Below are 18,056 nucleotides of genomic sequence, written 5' to 3'. Positions count from 1 at the left end.
CCTCTGGCTTGAATAGCTTCGGAGCTACGGCCAATACCGCAAAGTCCTGCATTTAGGCCCTTCTTGTTCAATATCTCGGGTTGCACACCTCGGATCGCCGGGGACTAAAATCGAGGTAAGAGAGGAGTCCCGAATCTACCAGTGTACCAAAATCCAGCTTCCTACAATTTTTGTTAGCAATGAGGCATTATTTTGCACTGGTTTCCTGGGCTAACATGTGCGGACACGACGGGGCGGCGGCTCCGGGGCCCCGGCGGCGTCGGCGCTCCGGACAAAGGGGCAGGCGCGTCACGGCGGAAACAAAATGCCGAACAAACTTTGGCGACGTTTCTGAGCCGTCGCGCCCACGCGAGGCGGCGGGGGGGAGGCCGGCGTGCAGCGCACGGCGGCGCTGGCGGAGGAGGCCGCGCCCGCACCCCTCCTGCACGCACCCCGCGCACTACCACCCCCGCGGGGGTGTTGGGCTCGGCTAGGGGCTGCAAGGGGAGAGAGACTCAACCACGACGAGGGTGGGCTGGAAAGGCTGGAAGGGCTCGACGATGAGCGGCGTCCGAGTCGCTCTAGGGGTGGACGGGGGTGGCGGGCACCGGGGGACCGCGCCGACCGCGTCTCGAAAGTCATCGGGATGTGCAGTGCGGAAGGTACTTCCCTCATACTGAAGATTATTGTGAGTTTAAGCAAACAAATGCAGATATTTCCGTTATTCGAAATGTGAAGATGACAAGTGGTTTTGCGTGCATCCTCATGCGTGCATATACATGGCATCTGATTGGACATAACTTTTGTAATTGAAGCTGGCTGCTTTTGTTTCGCTTTGTTTCTCATACTTACTTACTCACAGGCCTAGCCTCGTGCCTGTCTGTCTGTCTGTCTCCGTATCATTTCACTCACTTGTTGTTGTTTGTTGTCCTGCCTATATTATACTGTCTAGCTCGCTAGTCTGCTGATAAACAGTAATATTTGTTATTTTGAAGTAATTAACGTTCATGTGAGGAGATTAGAAGCTAATTTAGGTGAGACATTCCTCGATCCTTTTTTAATCCCCACTACGGCTGTGTCGTTACTCTGTTCGCTAGGCAAAGTGGCCTAACCTTTCAGTGAAGTGTTTATTTGATGTGCATTTGACGATTCAGGAATGGTTTTCCCTGTATAACATTTCCTCTCTTTCCGTTTTCAGAATGGCTTCTACGAATGACGCCTACAAAAATTTTGTGGGTACCGTGGTTGAAATCATCAATCGGTACAAAGCTGTGGTTGAATTCCAAGATCTTGGACCCAAGCAAAGGGCTTTACTCAAGGTTGAGAAGCTCACTTGTAGACCTAACATTAACAAAGATGGTTCAAACGACCACCCTATTACTGACTTTGTATCAATTGGAACAACTGTTCGATGTTTATGCCACAAAGTAAATAATGCTGGTGATCAAAAGTATGTAAACACACTGACCTTTATTGTATCATGTGTTTTCTATAAGTGCAAGTTAAATATTGCAATTATACATTTATTTTCAGGTACTCTTGGTATGTTGCTGATGTGCTTTCGGTTGGTATTACTTTAACAGATTCCTCTATGGTCACTGGTCTTTGTCCACCAATGCTCAATAGAATTGGATATGTGTCTCACCTCGACAAACGAATGGGTATTATTTCTTACAAAGACAAAGATAATGGTGAGTTATTGATTGTTGAAGTACCACAAAATCTGTTGCTTTTCCTTGCCTGACTTGTGTCCTGCCTTGTTTACAGATGTACCCCAGGATATTCTGTTCATAGCAAGCAAATTTTATGATGGGGGCAAGCGAGCAAAAACAAAGCAACCTCTAGACAAAGTTCTTTCTGTTAACGATAAAGTGAATTTCGATGCTGTTCCAACTGACCCAGAAGAAAACGATCATAATTGTTCTTGGTTTGCCCCCCTAGTATGGAAACGATCAAAACCTCATACGGATTATGATTCTCCTATTCAAGATACTGACCCAAACCTTGGACAGATCAAAACTGTAAGTTAATCCGTGAATTGGCTCCCAGGACATCCCCAAATTCTTGAAATAATTTGTTTTCTTTTCTTTCTTCCAGGTTATCAGAAATCCCAAGTCTCAATTCATCCGAGGAAAAGGACAGATAATGCACATTCTTAGTGAAGAATATGGCATTGCCTTGGGTGCTGTTAACTTAAAACAAACTCATTGGCAAAGTATATTATTTCATCGTTCCTGTGCCTCTGTTTTTAAACATAGCCTGAGCAATACAGATCTTTATCAGGTCTTTAAAGAGGGTGATAAAATTCGTTTTGTTGCTGCTGTAGCACCTAAAGGTTTTAGTGCTCAGTGGGTGGCTTCTCACATTAGCATTGATGTTGTAGGAGAAGCAAAACAATTAGTTGAGAATGTTTTGTAGATCCTATGTTTCCTTGTTAATTTATGGATTTATAAATATTGTTTCATACATAGCTGTTCATTTGATGTTATTTTCATTCATGCTCTCTTCCAAGTTTTATTTTAAATTTGGTTTAAATGAGCTTAATACATTATTTTCATTACATCAGGAATGAGGGTTTTTTCCTTCTTTTTTTCAGTTATTATAATTCTTTTGACCAAGAACAATTTCTTTTATTTATTGATATTTTTTGTACTAAAGCAGCGTATGTTTCATGTGATTATTACAATATAGTTAATTAAGTGAGCAGCTGGTTACTACTTTCTGTTTTTCATGTCTGTAATTCTTCACCTTTGAATCAGTACACTATAACATGACAGATTGCTCTTCATTATCATTGTAAGCAAATGTGTTTGTTCTGTTGAAATTAGTATTATTTTGATAACTTGTGTTTGCTTGTCTTCCGTTTCCTGTTCCCAACTGAATTGAGACCATGGTTACCACAAAACTTTCATTTCCATTTTCCCTTAGTTTTCACTCATTTCCAGAAACACCCAGCTGGGAGGTCAAAATGTATGTTAGATCTGAGCAGCAAATAGGGGGCAGTTAGGGGACCAATCAGAACAAATATCCCTGAAATGTTTCCTTGATTTTTTACCGATTTCCTTAAGCATTTTTTAAAAAAAAAATTCCTAAGTTTTCTAGATTTTCAAGGGTTTCCGGGGTTGTGGCAACCATGGAGAGATTTATGAAACAATAACGAAGCAGCGAAATTACTGACAACACAAGTCTATACTTCATTAAAATCATTGAAAAGAGAAATACATTTGCACATTGCACTGACATTGGAGACTTCCACAAAAAAAATATATATTTACAAATTGGTAATATAAAGTGAAAGACTTCATGTGAACACAGAGGTACTAAATTTTCCGGAAGGGTCAGAACAAGGAGGGCCTAAGGGCTAAAATTTACAAAATACACTTCCTCTTGCTCAATTTTGTACCAATGTAGTAACACAAAGCTCCAACAGAAAATCCAAAACTGATGATAAAAGTTTCTCTTGAATAGCACAGCCATATAATTAAATTAACCTTGTTATATAGATCAACAACTTCTGCAAACAAAAATTCCAAGGAGAATGTACAATATGAAAAGAGAGTGTTGTCCTTCTCTTTACAAATTAAGTTACATATATGATTGTTGTGCTCAGTCTGTGTGGACAATCTTTGGTAAATAAAAAGAAATAAAAACATGGAAAGCTGCTATGATTTCCATACTCTCAACACACAAGAACAAATAACTAAAAGTTTAACGGTTGCACTGAAAACTACAATTCTATTACCTTAATAGCACAAGTAACTTATTTTGTATACATGCGATAAAACATGCTTAACTCTTAGTGGAACAAAATGCACTTGCAGTAATAATACCACACTCTAGATGTAGTAGTGTTAAGGTAATCCCTATTTATAAAAACTGAGGTCTTTCTACATTGGTTCAAAGGCGACAAACTTTAAAATAAAACTAATGCCAAAGAAATCTTTTTTTAAAAAATAATTGACTATTTAATAAAGACATTGGTCAGAATATTCACTTCAACAAATCCATAAACTACAGATAGAGCCTCAATAAAAATAGTATGCAAAGGAAAATTACAAAGAAAAAGAACCCAAATGGTACACAAAAATATGTTACAACAGATTTTTTTAATCATTTTGTACAAACCAATAAAACTATAACAATCAAGTGAAAACAGACATACACAAAACTGTACACACATGAACACGACAGGTATTAAACAGATATTTGTGACTGAAACCTAGATCGGATATGAGATTGGTCTATCAGAACTCAGTCTTAAAATATCAACAAATGGTAACACAAGAAATACTCCACTTATCAGACTATTGATCATCATATATGGCAGAGTCAAAGTCTATCTTCTGCTTCAATATAGAACTCATGACAAACTCAGCACTATAAATTCCTGTTGAGAGAAAATTTGATGTGGTTAGAAAATTCTTAGACATAACTGAAAGGAACTTCATTGGATATATCCATTAGACTTAGTTGATTTACCTATTTTAGCTTTGAGAAGATCTTTCACAAGATGAAGGTCATTAAAGACTGATATGACGAGGTAGACAGGCTCTTTCTTTGTGTTGTCCATTTTGGCCCTAAAATCTCTTGGAGCATTGAAGCCAATGGGAACTGGTGGTTTCATAAGGTCTTTTGGATCTTTCTTTCCGTCTTCCAAGTCATTTAAATCATCTTGCTTTCTTCCATCTGGTTTGTTTTCTATGGAATTGTGTTTCTTTTCATCATTTACATTTTCTGAAATCTCTTGTTTGATGACAGTTTTTATTTCTGAGTCAACCATCATTGGTTCATCTTTGTTCAGTAGTGATGTATTACCATTAGCATCAGATATGGTGGGGACAGAACTGGATGTTTCCTGAGAAGAACTTGAAATAGAAGTGACAGGTTTGCTAGCAGTGACAGGTTTGCTTGCAGAATCTGCTTCTGTTGCATTTGACATTGGTATGTGGTTTGAGCCACTAACACTTGTACTAGGTCCATTGGAGAGAGATGGTTGGGAATTTAAGTCTGCTGTAGAAGCTATCATAGTAGATTGGGTATTGCTAGTATTTAGAGAGGCTGATGAAGAATAAGAAGTGATTGCCATTGATGAAGTAATAGAGTGAGGACCATGAAAGTGATTCTGGAAAGGTCCACTACCTGTACCAGAATTGAGTTCTAAAATCTCTTTTAAGGTTCTTCTTTGTCGGTCGACTGAACCACCTGCATGCTCAATAATTTCTCGAAGGCAAGCTGGTGAGGGTATTACTCCAGGAGTTATGTAAAATATTTTGTTCTAGAAAAAATAAAAATAGACAAAGATTAATAGTTTAGTAACTAGATTGTAACCAAAAATGTACAAGGTAAGTACCTTAAACAGCTGAGTTCTATTTGGATTGGCTAATAACTCAGAAAATATAAAATTATTACTGGCTTCAAAATCTGAGTCTTGAATAGAGTAATTACTCTCATCTAATAGGAGAAAATGGAGAAAAATGGTGATACAACTTCAAAATTAGTATAGAACAAAAAATCAAAATACACACTGAACATAAAACTTACCTAGAAACTTTTTCTGTGAATAGCTATCTGAGATCCAAGATTCCGACAATATATACTTTACACATGATACACTACATAAAAACTTAACAGTTCTTTGTGGTTTTGACATAACCAAATGTGTTGCCTCTCTGCTCACTTTTGTAACACTGCCACCCAACTCGTGAATTTTCTGAACAAAGAAATTTTTTAAAAATTAATAATATACAATTCCTCAACACTGAAACTGAAAAAGACAAATGACATTTTTGAACTTGGCTTCAAAATTACACATACCTGCTGTAGTCCTGCAGTATCAGTCACTGATGATAACAGGATGATAGGTGACCCTTCTTTGTTTTCAGTAGGCCCAATACAATTTGTGTCCATTTCTTCCTGTTTTACATTTTCCTGAGACCAGTCTGGTCCTTTATCTAAACGGGGTTTCTTACGGCGTGGAGACATACTAAGTTTAGCTCTTTCATAGGCCTCTTGGGTGACAAGCACCGGGTTTGTCCATGGACCTGGTCGTAGCAAAGAGAACAGTTCATTGTAGGAAAGGAATGTCAAACAGTGTATCTCATAGCAATTAGATAAAAACAAAATACAAACCCATAAGATGTGGCACAGCATCACAATTAATGCAAAATGGATTTAATAAATTAAATTGCTGAAATCTTCTTTGTTCAGGTCGACGGATGCAATTATAAGAACAAAACATAACTTCAAACAGCCAGTGAGCATTTACTACTGGCTTGCCCCATTCTCTAGCTTGGCGATACTTGGCTCCTTCAGGCCTAGAAAATATGGAAAAATAATTATGAAGTAAGAAGAAAGCATTAGAACAAGTACCAATAGATACGGCACATCCATAATATACATACTTGCGGCAGACTAGAAGGTCATTTTGCTGACTAAAATAAGAAGTACACTTGGCTCCAACTAACTCAATCATTTCTTTAATACGTAACCTTTCTTCACCTTCAAAACCAGAATGTGCAATTATCCTGTTTTTACAAGGTTTGACGTCCCTGCAATAAAATGATATATAATGTGAATGCAAGAAAATTTTCAAGACTTAAATCAATTGAGTATAAGACCACAATAAATAGTCATTACCCAAACTGTACGGGAAAATGTAGAGCATGGCATGGAGGAAACATCTGTTGTTTCAATATCACATCATTCAACCACTGAGCTGTAATAAGACGCTTTCCATCGTGCATAGCTTGCTTTACCCTAGGATTGGTTTGAGTTTCACAGAGTACATGAGTCACACGGGGACCATACACAGGATCTTCCTCTCCTCCATAATCTCTGATTATTTTCCTCCAACTATTTAACAGATTTGGATAAGTCTCATCATATTCCACAATGAAAAAGACACACCCGAGAAGGCACATGTCTGGAGGAACTAAAAAGAAACAACATTATTTTTCAGATACAATAATAATAAGACACCACACACATGTAATGCAGTACTAACTTTTAGTGTTGGGATGATGACCATAGTACTCCACCGGTTCTGGATGTTGTTGTGGTATGCCAGCTTTTGCAACCATTTGCCCAGCACGAGCCTGTTTGGCTGCTTGAATTTGTTGAGGTGTAAGGGCTCCTCCATGAGGTCCACAATGTCCAGGTGGCATGCCCGGCTGCCCAACCACTGCCACCTGACCTGGTACACCCGCTACTCTTACTGGAGATACACCACCTGCTGCACCAGCAACTGCCACTCCGGGTGTGCTGTTTGTAATATTACTTAAAGTGCGCCTTTGCTGTTGCTGAAGAAGAGGAATTGGATGTAAAGAAGAAATACACAATCAACATAAACCTTCAGAAAGCACAAGAAATTGTGAAATACCTGGAATAATATTAGCTGCTGAGGAGTCATTTGAGCAGCTTGTTGCTGTTGTTGTTGCTGCTGCTGTTGTTGCGCTGCATGGTGCTGGGCTGTCATTCTTCGCAACTGCCCTGCTGCACTCCCCTCTGGTGCGAGAAGCTAGGAAAGAGAAGAAAAAAGATGAAAAATGAAAAAAAAATGATTACAGAAAGACTGTTTTAAGAGGAACTTCAAAGATAATTGGCTTATCTTTGGAATAACAAAATCTGGTGTTTTAGTTAGTTACATTTTTTCATTAGAGTTATTAAAAAATGTTTATCTTTTAAACAGGGTCTGATGAAGAAATTTAAAAATTTCTTCAGCAAAGCATAAAGAACACTGTTTGAATCAATTTCACAAACCTGCAAAGGAAACTAGAAGATACAGAAGAGCTCTATAATGGTTAATAAAGTTTAGAGCAAGATGCAAAAGGAAACAGTAAGAGCTGACCAAAATTACAGATCAAAGAAACATAACAAAAACTGAAGAGGTTAACAAAACCACACCAACAAAACTACAAAATCAACAAGATGTACTTCTAGATAGAAAAATAAAATTATTATTATTAAACAATTATTTCATGCATAAAGGGGAAAAAAGAATTTACCTGAAAGTAACATGCATTAAATTTTACATAGTATTCACAGCCCAACAGAATATTAGACCAACCACATATTACTATGGAAGGGATGAAAGTGTTGAAGCAAAATGTTATAATCTATTACCATCGTACTTCTTCAGTTTGTAGCGCCTCTGAACAATTCCACACATAAACTAAACCAGATGCTGCAAAAGGGATTGGAGCACACATATTTGTTCATAATAGGGTATGAGATGCACTATGACACACATTTCATTTAATGGAAAATTTCATATGCAAAGGTAAAATTACATGACATGACTGACTACACCCATACAGTAATTATTTACCATGTTAATGACAAATAACTTATCTTCACAGAAACTTCAAAACATCAATACTACATGTTAAGGATCACAAGTTTCAAACCAAGGCATGTTGTTAGTAATTTAAAAAATAGGGAATAATTTAGGGGCACACACAAAAATGGGCTATTTTTTTAAGCCATCTCACCTGAGTGGTAGTGGTAGATGTAGTATGATGCTGCCCTCCACCACCATTCAACCTGTTACTCAACATGTTAGCTAGGGCTGTTTTTGTTTTTGAATTGACCAGGGACTGAGTTTGAGATGAAGGCAGTGATGGCGCCAAAGGCGCTGGCATGGGAGGTGGCAAAGGAGCCGGAATAGCAGCTGGCTGAGCGACTGGAATAGACTGCGTCCCTTCTCCCTATGAACACACGCCCAGTAAGCTATACTCATTCCTTCACCATTACAAGAAGCCAGCACCATACTGCTAAAGCATTTGTATTTAGAAGATTCCTGGTAAATTTTTTGATAGAAGTGAACTGAACTGGGAAAATGTACACAACAATTTAGACGCAGGAAAGAAAGGAAGAGACAGACAAAAGCCCAGCAATAATAAATAATTAAATTAAGAACAATACCAAAGCTTAAAATAGGTCAAATGAAATCCAAGTGATGAATGGCTACTTTATGAAGTGAGGCACTATGTACAGAAATTTAGAGCACATGTACAAAACTGTGTTCAAAGATAAAATAACAGATACTGAATAAAATCTGCATTAATTTTACCACCACCTCCAAGTGGTTGTACTCCCAACACCGTTTCCTTTAAGTAAAGCAGTACCTGAAACTGCTCCTGAGTGTTTGAATCAGAAGCATTGCTGGAACCAGAGACAGCATTTCCTGGTTGTTGAGATTGAACTTGCTGGGTTTGCTGCTGAGTCTGCGCCTGTCCAGGCTGCAGCGGTGCACGGACAGCCACTTGAGTTAAAGCACCTGTGCCCTACAGTACCACACAAAAAGCTATGCACATACAGAAATTTACAAACACCATAACATATAAAAATTTGAAACACAGAACGGAGGATGTTTTTTGGCCTATTGCATTAGCACAACTACCCAACAATACTCATACTAGACTGTATTGCTTTAACAACTCGACACTATACTAAAAAACTAGATGAAGATCAGAAAATAAACTCATTAATAATGACTGAGCATATTTACTATCTAATTTATGAAATATTCAATAAATATCTAAAACTAGGGTAACATTAAAAAACATCTATGCAAGCAATGATCTGAAATCAAATATTCATAGACAAGAAAATGTGCTGCAGAATAAAGCAAGTTGAGCACACAAAGCATGAAACTTAGGTAATATGCAAAGCCACACACACATTGGTGCAAAGATAATAAGACCTGGTTTTTCTAAGTAAAATACGTATACTTGATGTCTTTGAATCTTTTGAACAGTAGTCTGACAAAAGAAATTTCACTGGTGGCTGTTGACTTACCTGAGGAGAGTATGGCATACGTTGCCCTTGGAGAACCATAACCTGGTGTTTCTGAGCTTGTTCACGCATCTGCAGTTGCTGCATTCTCATTTGTTGTTGCATTGCAAACTGTTGCTGTTGTTGAGGAGTGGCTGCCTGTCCTAGAATATTAGATAAAGTACTAAATTTAGCATTTATGCATCATTTAGGCCATAAATTTTCAAAACTTCTCCAGTTATACAAACCAGGGGGGACTGGAGCTGCACTTGGTTGCACACCAGGTTGCTGCTGAGCTTGAAGCATAGATGGCTGCCGAATACGTCCTTGCTGTTGCACTAGAACCTAAAATTTGATAAATTTAGGTAAATGTAATATATTTTAAAAACCAAAATCCTTTACTCAATCAATAATAATATACCTGCTGTCTCAGTTGAGGATTCTGTGCAAGCTGCTGCTGCTGAAGAAGCAATTGCCTCTCTCGGTGTTGCTGCTGCTGCATCCACACAAGCTGCTGCTGCTGATTCAGTCCCTGCGGCATGATTCGACTGATGACAGTGACCTGTTGCTGTCCACCTTGTCCCTGAGCCACCTGTCTCAGCTGAGCCTGCCCCTGAGGTACAGGTTGCCCCTGAACCTGCTGCTGAACCTGTGCCTGTTGGGAAACCTGTGGCATCTGACCCTGGGGAATGTTGTTTGGAATCAACTGCCCCGATGGAAGCTGCCCTTGAGGAACTTGGACCTGTGCGACCTGCACCTGTTGAATTTGAGACTGCTGAATCTGAGCTGGTTGAATCTGCCCTTGCTGAATCTGGGCTTGGGAAACTTGTCCTGGGGGAACTTGATTTTGAGCTATTTGAACTTGAGGTTGTGCACTCTGTCCCTGGATTTGGAGTTGTGCTTGTTGCTGGGCTCGCTGCTGCTTTCCAGGTAGGAGAGGAAATTTAGATGGAAACATGTTATTTCAGGTCAACAGAGGACACAGGAACACAAAAGATCACGGCTCTAAAAAACTGACCTGCATTTGTCGTTGAAGCAGTATTTGCTTCTGTCTCTCCATCTTCTTTTGCAGGAATAATGCTTGTTGCTCTGGATTCATTTGTTGCATTTGAGCTCTTGTTTGGGCATCTACTTGAATTACATTACGCTGCAGAGCATAACTTTAGATTAGATTGGTTCTCATAATAATCTGACAAAGAGCAAAAGATGTGGTAGTTACTGTACCTGAGCATATGCAATTTGACGTTGCTGTAACTGAGGCTGGCCTCCCTGGACAACCTGTCCCTGTTGAATGACTTGACCTTGCTGGATAACCTGACCGGGCTGAATCACTTGCCCTTGTTGAATAACTTGCCCCTGCTGAAGGACTTGGCCTTGCTGAAGAACTTGACCAGGTTGAAGGACTTGACCTTGCTGAAGGACTTGGCCTTGCTGAATGACTTGGCCTTGCTGAATGACTTGGCCTTGCTGAAGGACTTGGCCTTGTTGAAGGACTTGGCCTTGCTGAATGACTTGGCCTTGCTGAATGACTTGGCCTTGCTGGAGGACTTGGCCTTGTTGAAGCACTTGGCCTTGCTGAAGGATTTGGCCTTGCTGAATTACCTGTCCTTGTTGCAGAACTTGGCCAGGTTGGAGGACTTGGCCTTGCTGTAGGACCTGACCAGATTGTTGAACAACTTGGCCTTGCTGGAGTACTTGACCTTGCTGAACTACTTGACCTTGTTGTTGAACAACTTGCCCCTGTTGCTGAACAACTTGCCCCTGTTGCTGAACAACTTGCCCCTGCTGTTGAATAACTTGCCCCTGTTGAACAACTTGTCCTTGTTGAACAACTTGTCCTTGTTGAATGACTTGTCCTTGTTGCAAGACTTGTCCTTGTTGGATCGCCTGCCCCTGAGGAATAACTTGACCCTGCTGGATAACTTGAGTTGTTTGAATAACTTGCCCACTCTGGACTGATTGGCTTGTTTGAGGGCCTGCTTGAGACACAATGATTTGACCAGGCTGAGAGTTTACTTGAATGATTTGTCCCTGCTGAGGAGCCTGCCCCTGCTGCTGAAGGAGGCCCTGACGCTGCTGCTGCAGCTGCTGTTGTCTTTGGATATGGTACTGCTGCTGCTGTTGACGTGAAAGTGGATTTCCAGCCGCATCTCTTAATATTGGTTCACGTTGCACCTGATTGGTTTAGAAGAAAACAGTTTAAAATACGGTCAATTACTTAAACGGCAAGGAAATTATAAATACCATCAAATAAAACCAGAATTTTAAGAATTGTGCATTGACCTCTTTAGCTTGCAGAGCGACCCTAGCAAGGAAAGCACTTAGAAATAATTCCAAAGAAACTATAAGAAAAGGTCATAACTCTAGATAGAAAAACCAGGGAAAGAGACCTCAACTTTGGTTAGAGAAAGATAAGATGGATAAATGAAAAGGCTCAATGCAATTCTCAAAAATATCCTGGTTTGATTTGACCCAATACTAACAGTTAAGGTATAGTGTTGAGGGAGTTGTTGCAGTTGGCCATCTCGCAAAATGAATTGCTGCTGCTGTTGCTGCTGAGGTGCTTGTGATTGTTGTTGCTGCTGTTGCTGTTGCGTCATCAATTTAGGTACAACTTGAACATGCTGAGGAGAAGAAACTTGAACTGGCTGTTGACCTGGAGTCTGCTGCCCAGACTACAACCAGACAAAGATTTTAAGTTTTAAATTTGTAATCTAATAGATGATGGGATGATTGGTGAAAAAGTAATTACTTACCACAGGTGGTCTCCATTGAATACCCTGTTGGATAGGACCTTGTTGGATAGGACCTTGTTGGATAACTCTTTGTTGCTGCGCTTGCGGAGATGCCGTTTGATGCTGAGGGGACTGCTGTTTCTGCACTAGAAGCTGCTGCTGTTGCATTAGGCCTGGGGCGCCTGCAATCGTTGTGATCATAGTTGGCTGTTGCTGATTGGGAGGGGCCTGTATTAAAGAAAAATACAACACAGTTCAATTTAAATACAGACAGAAAATCTATGAATTAAAAATGTAAAATTGAAGCAGTTTACAAGAAAGACAAACGAAACTCTGGAAATGTTTGTGTTGCACTAACCATGCTTTGGTTGATTGAACGTAACGGTACTGGGGACATAGATTGGTTCAGAACATTGCCTGACGAGCTTACAGTAACAACCTGGGATTGCTGCTGTAGTTGCTGCTGTTGCTGCTGTTGCTGTTGTTGTTGAAGTTGTTGCATCCTTTGAATATATTGCTGCTGCTGCAGAGGTGTTAGTTGATGGAACTGTTGTTGCGTCAACTACAAAAAATTCAAGAAATATAAATAAGCAAAACTATTCTTAAAAACAGCACAAAAACTGATTTTATATAAATTCTGTCAATGCCAAAAAATTAAAAAATGTTTAATTGGATTTATTTAACACCATACTCATAAATGTTCAATTGAAGTACCACTTGACCATACATCAATCAAAAACTATGAACAGGGAGGAAATATATGTTAACTTATGTTACCAAGATAAAAGTTTTCTCCACATAGATTTTGGTTCTAGAATGGTCACATGTACTTGAAATATTTCTTTTGTAACACTTAGGGGTTTTATAAAATATACATGCTTAAAATAAATTTCAAATTTTCACACTGACTTTTGTGATTTTTTTGTTGAAATTTTTAGTAAAGAATGAAGAGTAAAATATCCTACCTGTTGTATTGGCATAAGTTGCTGAGGTTGTCCTTGCGGTGGTAGTTGTTGGTGTTGCTGGAGCTGTTGTTGAGGCTGCTGTTGCTGCTGTTGCTGCAATTGCTGAGGAGATTGCTGTAATTGCTGTTGTATGTGCTGAGGAGATTGTTGAAGCTGCTGCATTTGTTGAGGGTGCATTTGCTGAGGTTGCTGCTGAATCATTTGGGGATGTTGTTGTAATTGCTGAGGCTGCTGTTGCATTTGCTGGACCTGTTGTTGCATTTGCTGGGGCTGCTGTTGCATTTGCTGGGGTTGCTGTTGCATTTGCTGGGGTTGCTGCTGCATTTGCTGGGGCTGCTGCTGCATTTGCTGGGGCTGCTGCTGCATTTGCTGAGGTTGCTGTTGCATTTGCTGAGGCTGCTGTTGCATTTGCTGGGCCTGCTGCTGTATGGATTGAGGCTGTTGTTGTTGCTGCTGAGGAGCTTGACTTTGTTGAGGCTGTTGGTGCAGCTGTTGTGGTTGCTGTTGCAACATCATTTGTCCAGGCGCCAAATTTTGCTGATGCTGTGGGTGTTGTAAATGTTGAGCGGGAGATGCTTGCTGTTGTAAACTAGGCTGCAGCTGCTGAGTAGATGTTGGTGTGAGAGGCGTCTGTTGTGGTTGAGTTACTCGCAATTGCTGAGCAGATATGGGCACTTGGGTAGCCGGCTGAGAAGAGGGTGTTGTCCCTGTTGATGCTGGTTGATTCCATGGCATTCTCTGTTTAAGTTGTTCCAGTATCATGGCTTTAGGATCTCCACTTGGAACAACTACCTTGGTTGTAGGTGCTGTAGAAATTGGGATGGAAGGTGTCACTTTAGCAGTTGAGGTGGTAGCTGAATTCTCATTTTCATCAGCAAAGCCAGTAATCAAAGACACTGTAAGAGATACAAAGGGAAAATTAAAATAATGTGGTCGTTGACATGTAATGTTTCTAATACTCTCACACAATCACACACAAAAATTATGGAATGCAATATCAAATTACCAGTTTTATCCAACACTGCCGGAGGAGTAGGGGTGCGAGGCTTTGGTATGATTAAAAGTTGAGGATGATAGGAAATAGGATCAAGAAGAAACTTTGCTTTGACACTGTCTGTTACCCAGTCTGGTGTTACAGCAGTCACATTGTGATCTAATGCAGCTTCATATTTTGCCTGGAAGCATTAATAAAAAAGAGAGAATAATGAAGCAGAACAATAAAAATTTCCATTGGATTGCGATTGATTTGTAGATAAGATGAAACCTACCCCTTGTGGCTTTCCTACTATAAGGTGAGTGCAAGATGAGTCGAATGATTTTTTAAATTGTCCTCCGTAAAATGATATCATTGCCCATAACGCATGTACATCAGCTTTTTTCAGACCAGAGTATGATACTCTAATATTACTGAATAATTGATTGGACTCAGCAGAAAAACCTTTGGTGCTGTAGATTAGTTAAGGCGGTATCCAAAACTTAGGCAAAACTTATATGAGAATAGAAAAAATACAAAAGGAATATTTTTTTTGACTTGTTAGAAAGGATACGGAAGTATTTTTCCACACTCAATGGACTGAAGAACCCATTGCTGTGTGACGGCAGGTACTTCATACAGATCTTTGGCACTGATGATGTCTGATTCAGGTGCATCATCGCCCACAATACAGTGAGTGCAGAAATCAAAATGTTGTTGCTGTTCAGCCCCTCCATCTTGAAGTAAACTAAGGACCTACACAGAAAGGCAAAAGTGGAATATAAAATTAAAATTGTCACTGGCAAGCAGAAACAAAACAGTATAACAGAAGAACAGAAATTGAATATCACAGGAATCCCCCAAACCCCAATGAGAGGAAAGTATTGAAAAAGATGGGTAGAACACAAAATAATTACAAAACAGTCATTTGATTGTCAATAAAAAATTGAAAACAACAAGAGCAGAAACTACTAATTGAATGAATATTTTTAGGTTATGTTTACGAACTAGTAGCAACCAGAGAGAGAAACTTCTCGACTGACTGGAATGTACACAAACAACTATCAAATGTTCAAAACAGTTTATCAGAAAAATCAAAATTGAATAGAAACCCTACAAAACAACTAAAACATCATCTCTTCTAAACAACATAAACAGTTTCAGTCCCTTGAGTCTTACCTTGTCTTTAACATTACCACTTAAATAATACTTCACACCGGCGAATAGATTACTACTAATACTCAATTCATCTAAACCACTACTTATTTCGCCCATTTTTGGAGCCTACATAACATCTTTTCATGAAAACGAAATCAATGTTTTTCATTCACATAGACAGCCCGAACCGTCGTTGCAGTTGGCGCCGCAGTCGGTGAAGAACAAAGTTTGAAGAAAAGCCGCGAGCGAAGCTAGCGCCAGCGGGAAATTCAAAATGTATGACACATTCTGCGCTATTGCTATGCACTGAAAGATGTTTTAATTTATACTGAGAAAGAATTTCATCCAAGGAAGGCCATTCAATCAATGCGTGCAAATATTTTTGAAATCTGAAGCCATTTCCATTGGGTTTAAGTACCACTGTCGATGATTTCAGACCGCGTCGGCTGCTTCGAACGTTTACGTAAAAAAAGAAGGCAAGCAGCCTAGCACGTTTGCGTCCGAAAAGAGCATCTGTCTTCGTTTTCATTCAGTGATCAAACAAGGGTGTAAGAGCTTGTTTCGAACGTCACCATTCTGTGCCTAGCGCGTTGTGCGGCGAATATGGTAACTGCGGCATAAACATGGCTCCGAAACCGAAAGTATCCAAACCTCCATCGTCCAAAACTCATGTGGACAATAGTGTTGGAGAAAGAAGACTGCGCCAAATTTATGGTGAGATTCCCGTGTAACCCTCGTGACTTCTTGCCAATCCATCCCGTCCGGAGGGTATGACACAGTACTCGTCTCTGCGTGCACTCCTCCCGTCCGGCGTTCATGGGGTCACCCCTAATGTCGTATAAAACCGGTTGTATTTTTAAATACAAACACCCTTTGATGATTTACTGATGTTTGCTTTATTTCACTTTATTGGCGGTTGCGATCCGTGAACGTCTACATCCCCTTCGCATGTATGCAGTGGGGCTCATAACCTCTAATCCAGTCTCGTCTGCACTGAAAAGGCGCTGCTTGTCGATTTTGAATGGTGCCCCTATTGTAAATTCAATTTACATTTATATCACTACGCACTATCTTTGGCGAATGTATGTGTACATAAGGTTCTACTTAATTTCATTGATTTATGTCAGTATGAATGCACTATTTGATTTTTCTGTGATGAATGCAACCTATTCATTTCTTATTCAATGTACCCCCTTCGACAGTTTGATTTAAATTATTATGGTGGCTAATTCCTAAAGAACAGTGTCTTTTAAATTTTCTTTCATTAATATTCATCTTATTGAAAACAATTTTGATCCATTTATTTCATTTTCTGCATGTGTGTTTGTCCTTTGCAATGAATACATGTTTTTTGAGGTTTGTGTGTTATTTATGATTGATTTGTTTCACAGATTGGCTGGATAATGGCAACAATAAAAATGCCTTACAAGAGGCTGGGAAAGTGCTTAAAAAGCAGCCAGATTTCTTGTGTGTGAAGGTATTGTGTCTAGTTATTTGAAAAACAAACATAATTGTTTTCTCATCTCCACTTTATCAACAATTTTCTAGCGTAAATCCATTTTTTCCCAGGTTTTGAAAGCTTTGGCTTTATTGAGATTAGGCAAAGAAGATGAATGCCATGAATTACTCGAGGCAGTAAGGAAAGAAGTGCCTATTGATGATCAAACTTTACAAGCCATGCAAATATGCTACCGTGAAACTCAACAACGTAAGCTCTACATTGCTAGTGTTTTACTTGTAATGATTTTATGAAGTGTGGCAACAAGTACAGTATGAATTTAACTTTTTCTACTTGTATTCATTTTAGCCAATAAAATCTGTGAGATGTATGATGCTGCAGCCAAAAAGGATCCAACTAATGAAGAGATCTTGACAAATTTATTTATGGCCCATGTCCGATTGGGTGACTACAAACAGCAACAACAAACTGCTCTCCGTTTGTACAAAGTAAAGCCCAAGAATCCGTACTACTTTTGGGCAGTGATGAGTGTTGTCATGCAAGTAAGCTCACGCATCTTTGGAATCACTTCTCCTTGCTTCATGGAGGGTACTAATAAATTTAAAACTTTTGTTGTTTCAAGGCCTACCACTCTGATGAAAAAATTGCTCGCATGGTAACTCTTCCTTTAGCAGAGAGAATGGTTCAAAAATTTATTGATGAAGGTAAAATTGAAGCTGAGCAGGAGGTTCAACTTTATTTACTTATTCTGGAGAAGCAGGTATGCAAGAAACCCAGTCCCGCAAATGCCATCACCTATTCCTAAAATATTTTAACATTTTTTGTAACCGTAGGGGAAATTTCAAGAGGCCTTGGATGTTGTAGAAGGTCCAATGGGGGAACGACTTATATCATATGTGACAGTTCCTCAGAAGAAAGCAAGTCTCTATGTAAAGCTTAATCGATGGAGGGATTCCATTGTAATAAGTAAATCTCACCTTAGAGAGAAGTAAGTGCACATTTTTAAAAATCTT

At 39.4% G+C, this 18,056-nt stretch overlaps 3 protein-coding genes across 11 annotated transcripts in view; 2 read left to right on the top strand and 1 right to left on the bottom strand.

The window, feature by feature from the left end:
- Positions 1-857: 857 nt before the first annotated feature.
- Positions 858-2,827, top strand: LOC113212982 (uncharacterized). Its single transcript, XM_026431873.2, has 5 exons — positions 858-1,013; positions 1,178-1,429; positions 1,513-1,670; positions 1,747-2,000; positions 2,077-2,827. Exons 2-5 carry the CDS (start codon positions 1,179-1,181, stop codon positions 2,395-2,397), a joined length of 984 nt encoding a protein of 327 aa, XP_026287658.1. The 5' UTR covers positions 858-1,013; position 1,178; the 3' UTR covers positions 2,398-2,827.
- A 322-nt stretch (positions 2,828-3,149) lies between these two features.
- LOC113212987 (PAX-interacting protein 1) lies at positions 3,150-15,808 on the bottom strand. 9 transcript variants are annotated; one of them, XM_052266415.1, is made up of 26 exons: positions 15,606-15,808; positions 15,001-15,182; positions 14,722-14,899; positions 14,460-14,628; positions 13,454-14,349; positions 12,847-13,050; positions 12,510-12,716; positions 12,237-12,428; positions 11,235-11,928; positions 10,978-11,180; positions 10,772-10,900; positions 10,175-10,672; positions 10,002-10,098; positions 9,778-9,917; positions 9,105-9,263; positions 8,469-8,684; positions 7,358-7,495; positions 6,983-7,277; positions 6,616-6,910; positions 6,381-6,527; positions 6,109-6,293; positions 5,794-6,020; positions 5,521-5,689; positions 5,330-5,430; positions 4,459-5,254; positions 3,150-4,366 (listed from the first exon to the last, which is right to left on the bottom strand). In XM_052266415.1, exons 1-26 carry the CDS (start codon positions 15,699-15,701, stop codon positions 4,284-4,286), a joined length of 6,696 nt encoding a protein of 2,231 aa, XP_052122375.1. In that variant the 5' UTR covers positions 15,702-15,808; the 3' UTR covers positions 3,150-4,283. The 9 variants fall into 9 exon arrangements, with proteins under 9 accessions (XP_052122375.1, XP_052122376.1, XP_026287670.2 ...); XM_052266416.1 differs by having other exon boundaries at positions 10,978-11,928; positions 13,454-13,764; positions 13,828-14,349; XM_026431885.2 differs by having other exon boundaries at positions 10,978-11,928.
- A 326-nt stretch (positions 15,809-16,134) lies between these two features.
- Positions 16,135-18,056, top strand: part of LOC113213218 (N-alpha-acetyltransferase 25, NatB auxiliary subunit) — an 11,703-nt gene continuing 9,781 nt past the window's right edge. Inside the window, exons 1-6 of the mRNA XM_026432206.2 lie at positions 16,135-16,298; positions 16,976-17,061; positions 17,154-17,292; positions 17,392-17,585; positions 17,666-17,803; positions 17,877-18,031. Of these exons, the coding sequence (XP_026287991.1) occupies positions 16,208-16,298; positions 16,976-17,061; positions 17,154-17,292; positions 17,392-17,585; positions 17,666-17,803; positions 17,877-18,031 (803 nt within the window). The 5' untranslated portion in view covers positions 16,135-16,207. The remainder of the gene's footprint in view (positions 16,299-16,975; positions 17,062-17,153; positions 17,293-17,391; positions 17,586-17,665; positions 17,804-17,876; positions 18,032-18,056) is intronic.

Source organism: Frankliniella occidentalis, unplaced genomic scaffold, assembly GCF_000697945.3.
Source record: "Frankliniella occidentalis isolate FOCC.00 unplaced genomic scaffold, Focc_3.1 Scaffold38, whole genome shotgun sequence".
Taxonomy (NCBI): domain Eukaryota; kingdom Metazoa; phylum Arthropoda; class Insecta; order Thysanoptera; family Thripidae; genus Frankliniella; species Frankliniella occidentalis.
This window is presented reverse-complemented; position numbering and strand designations above follow the sequence as displayed.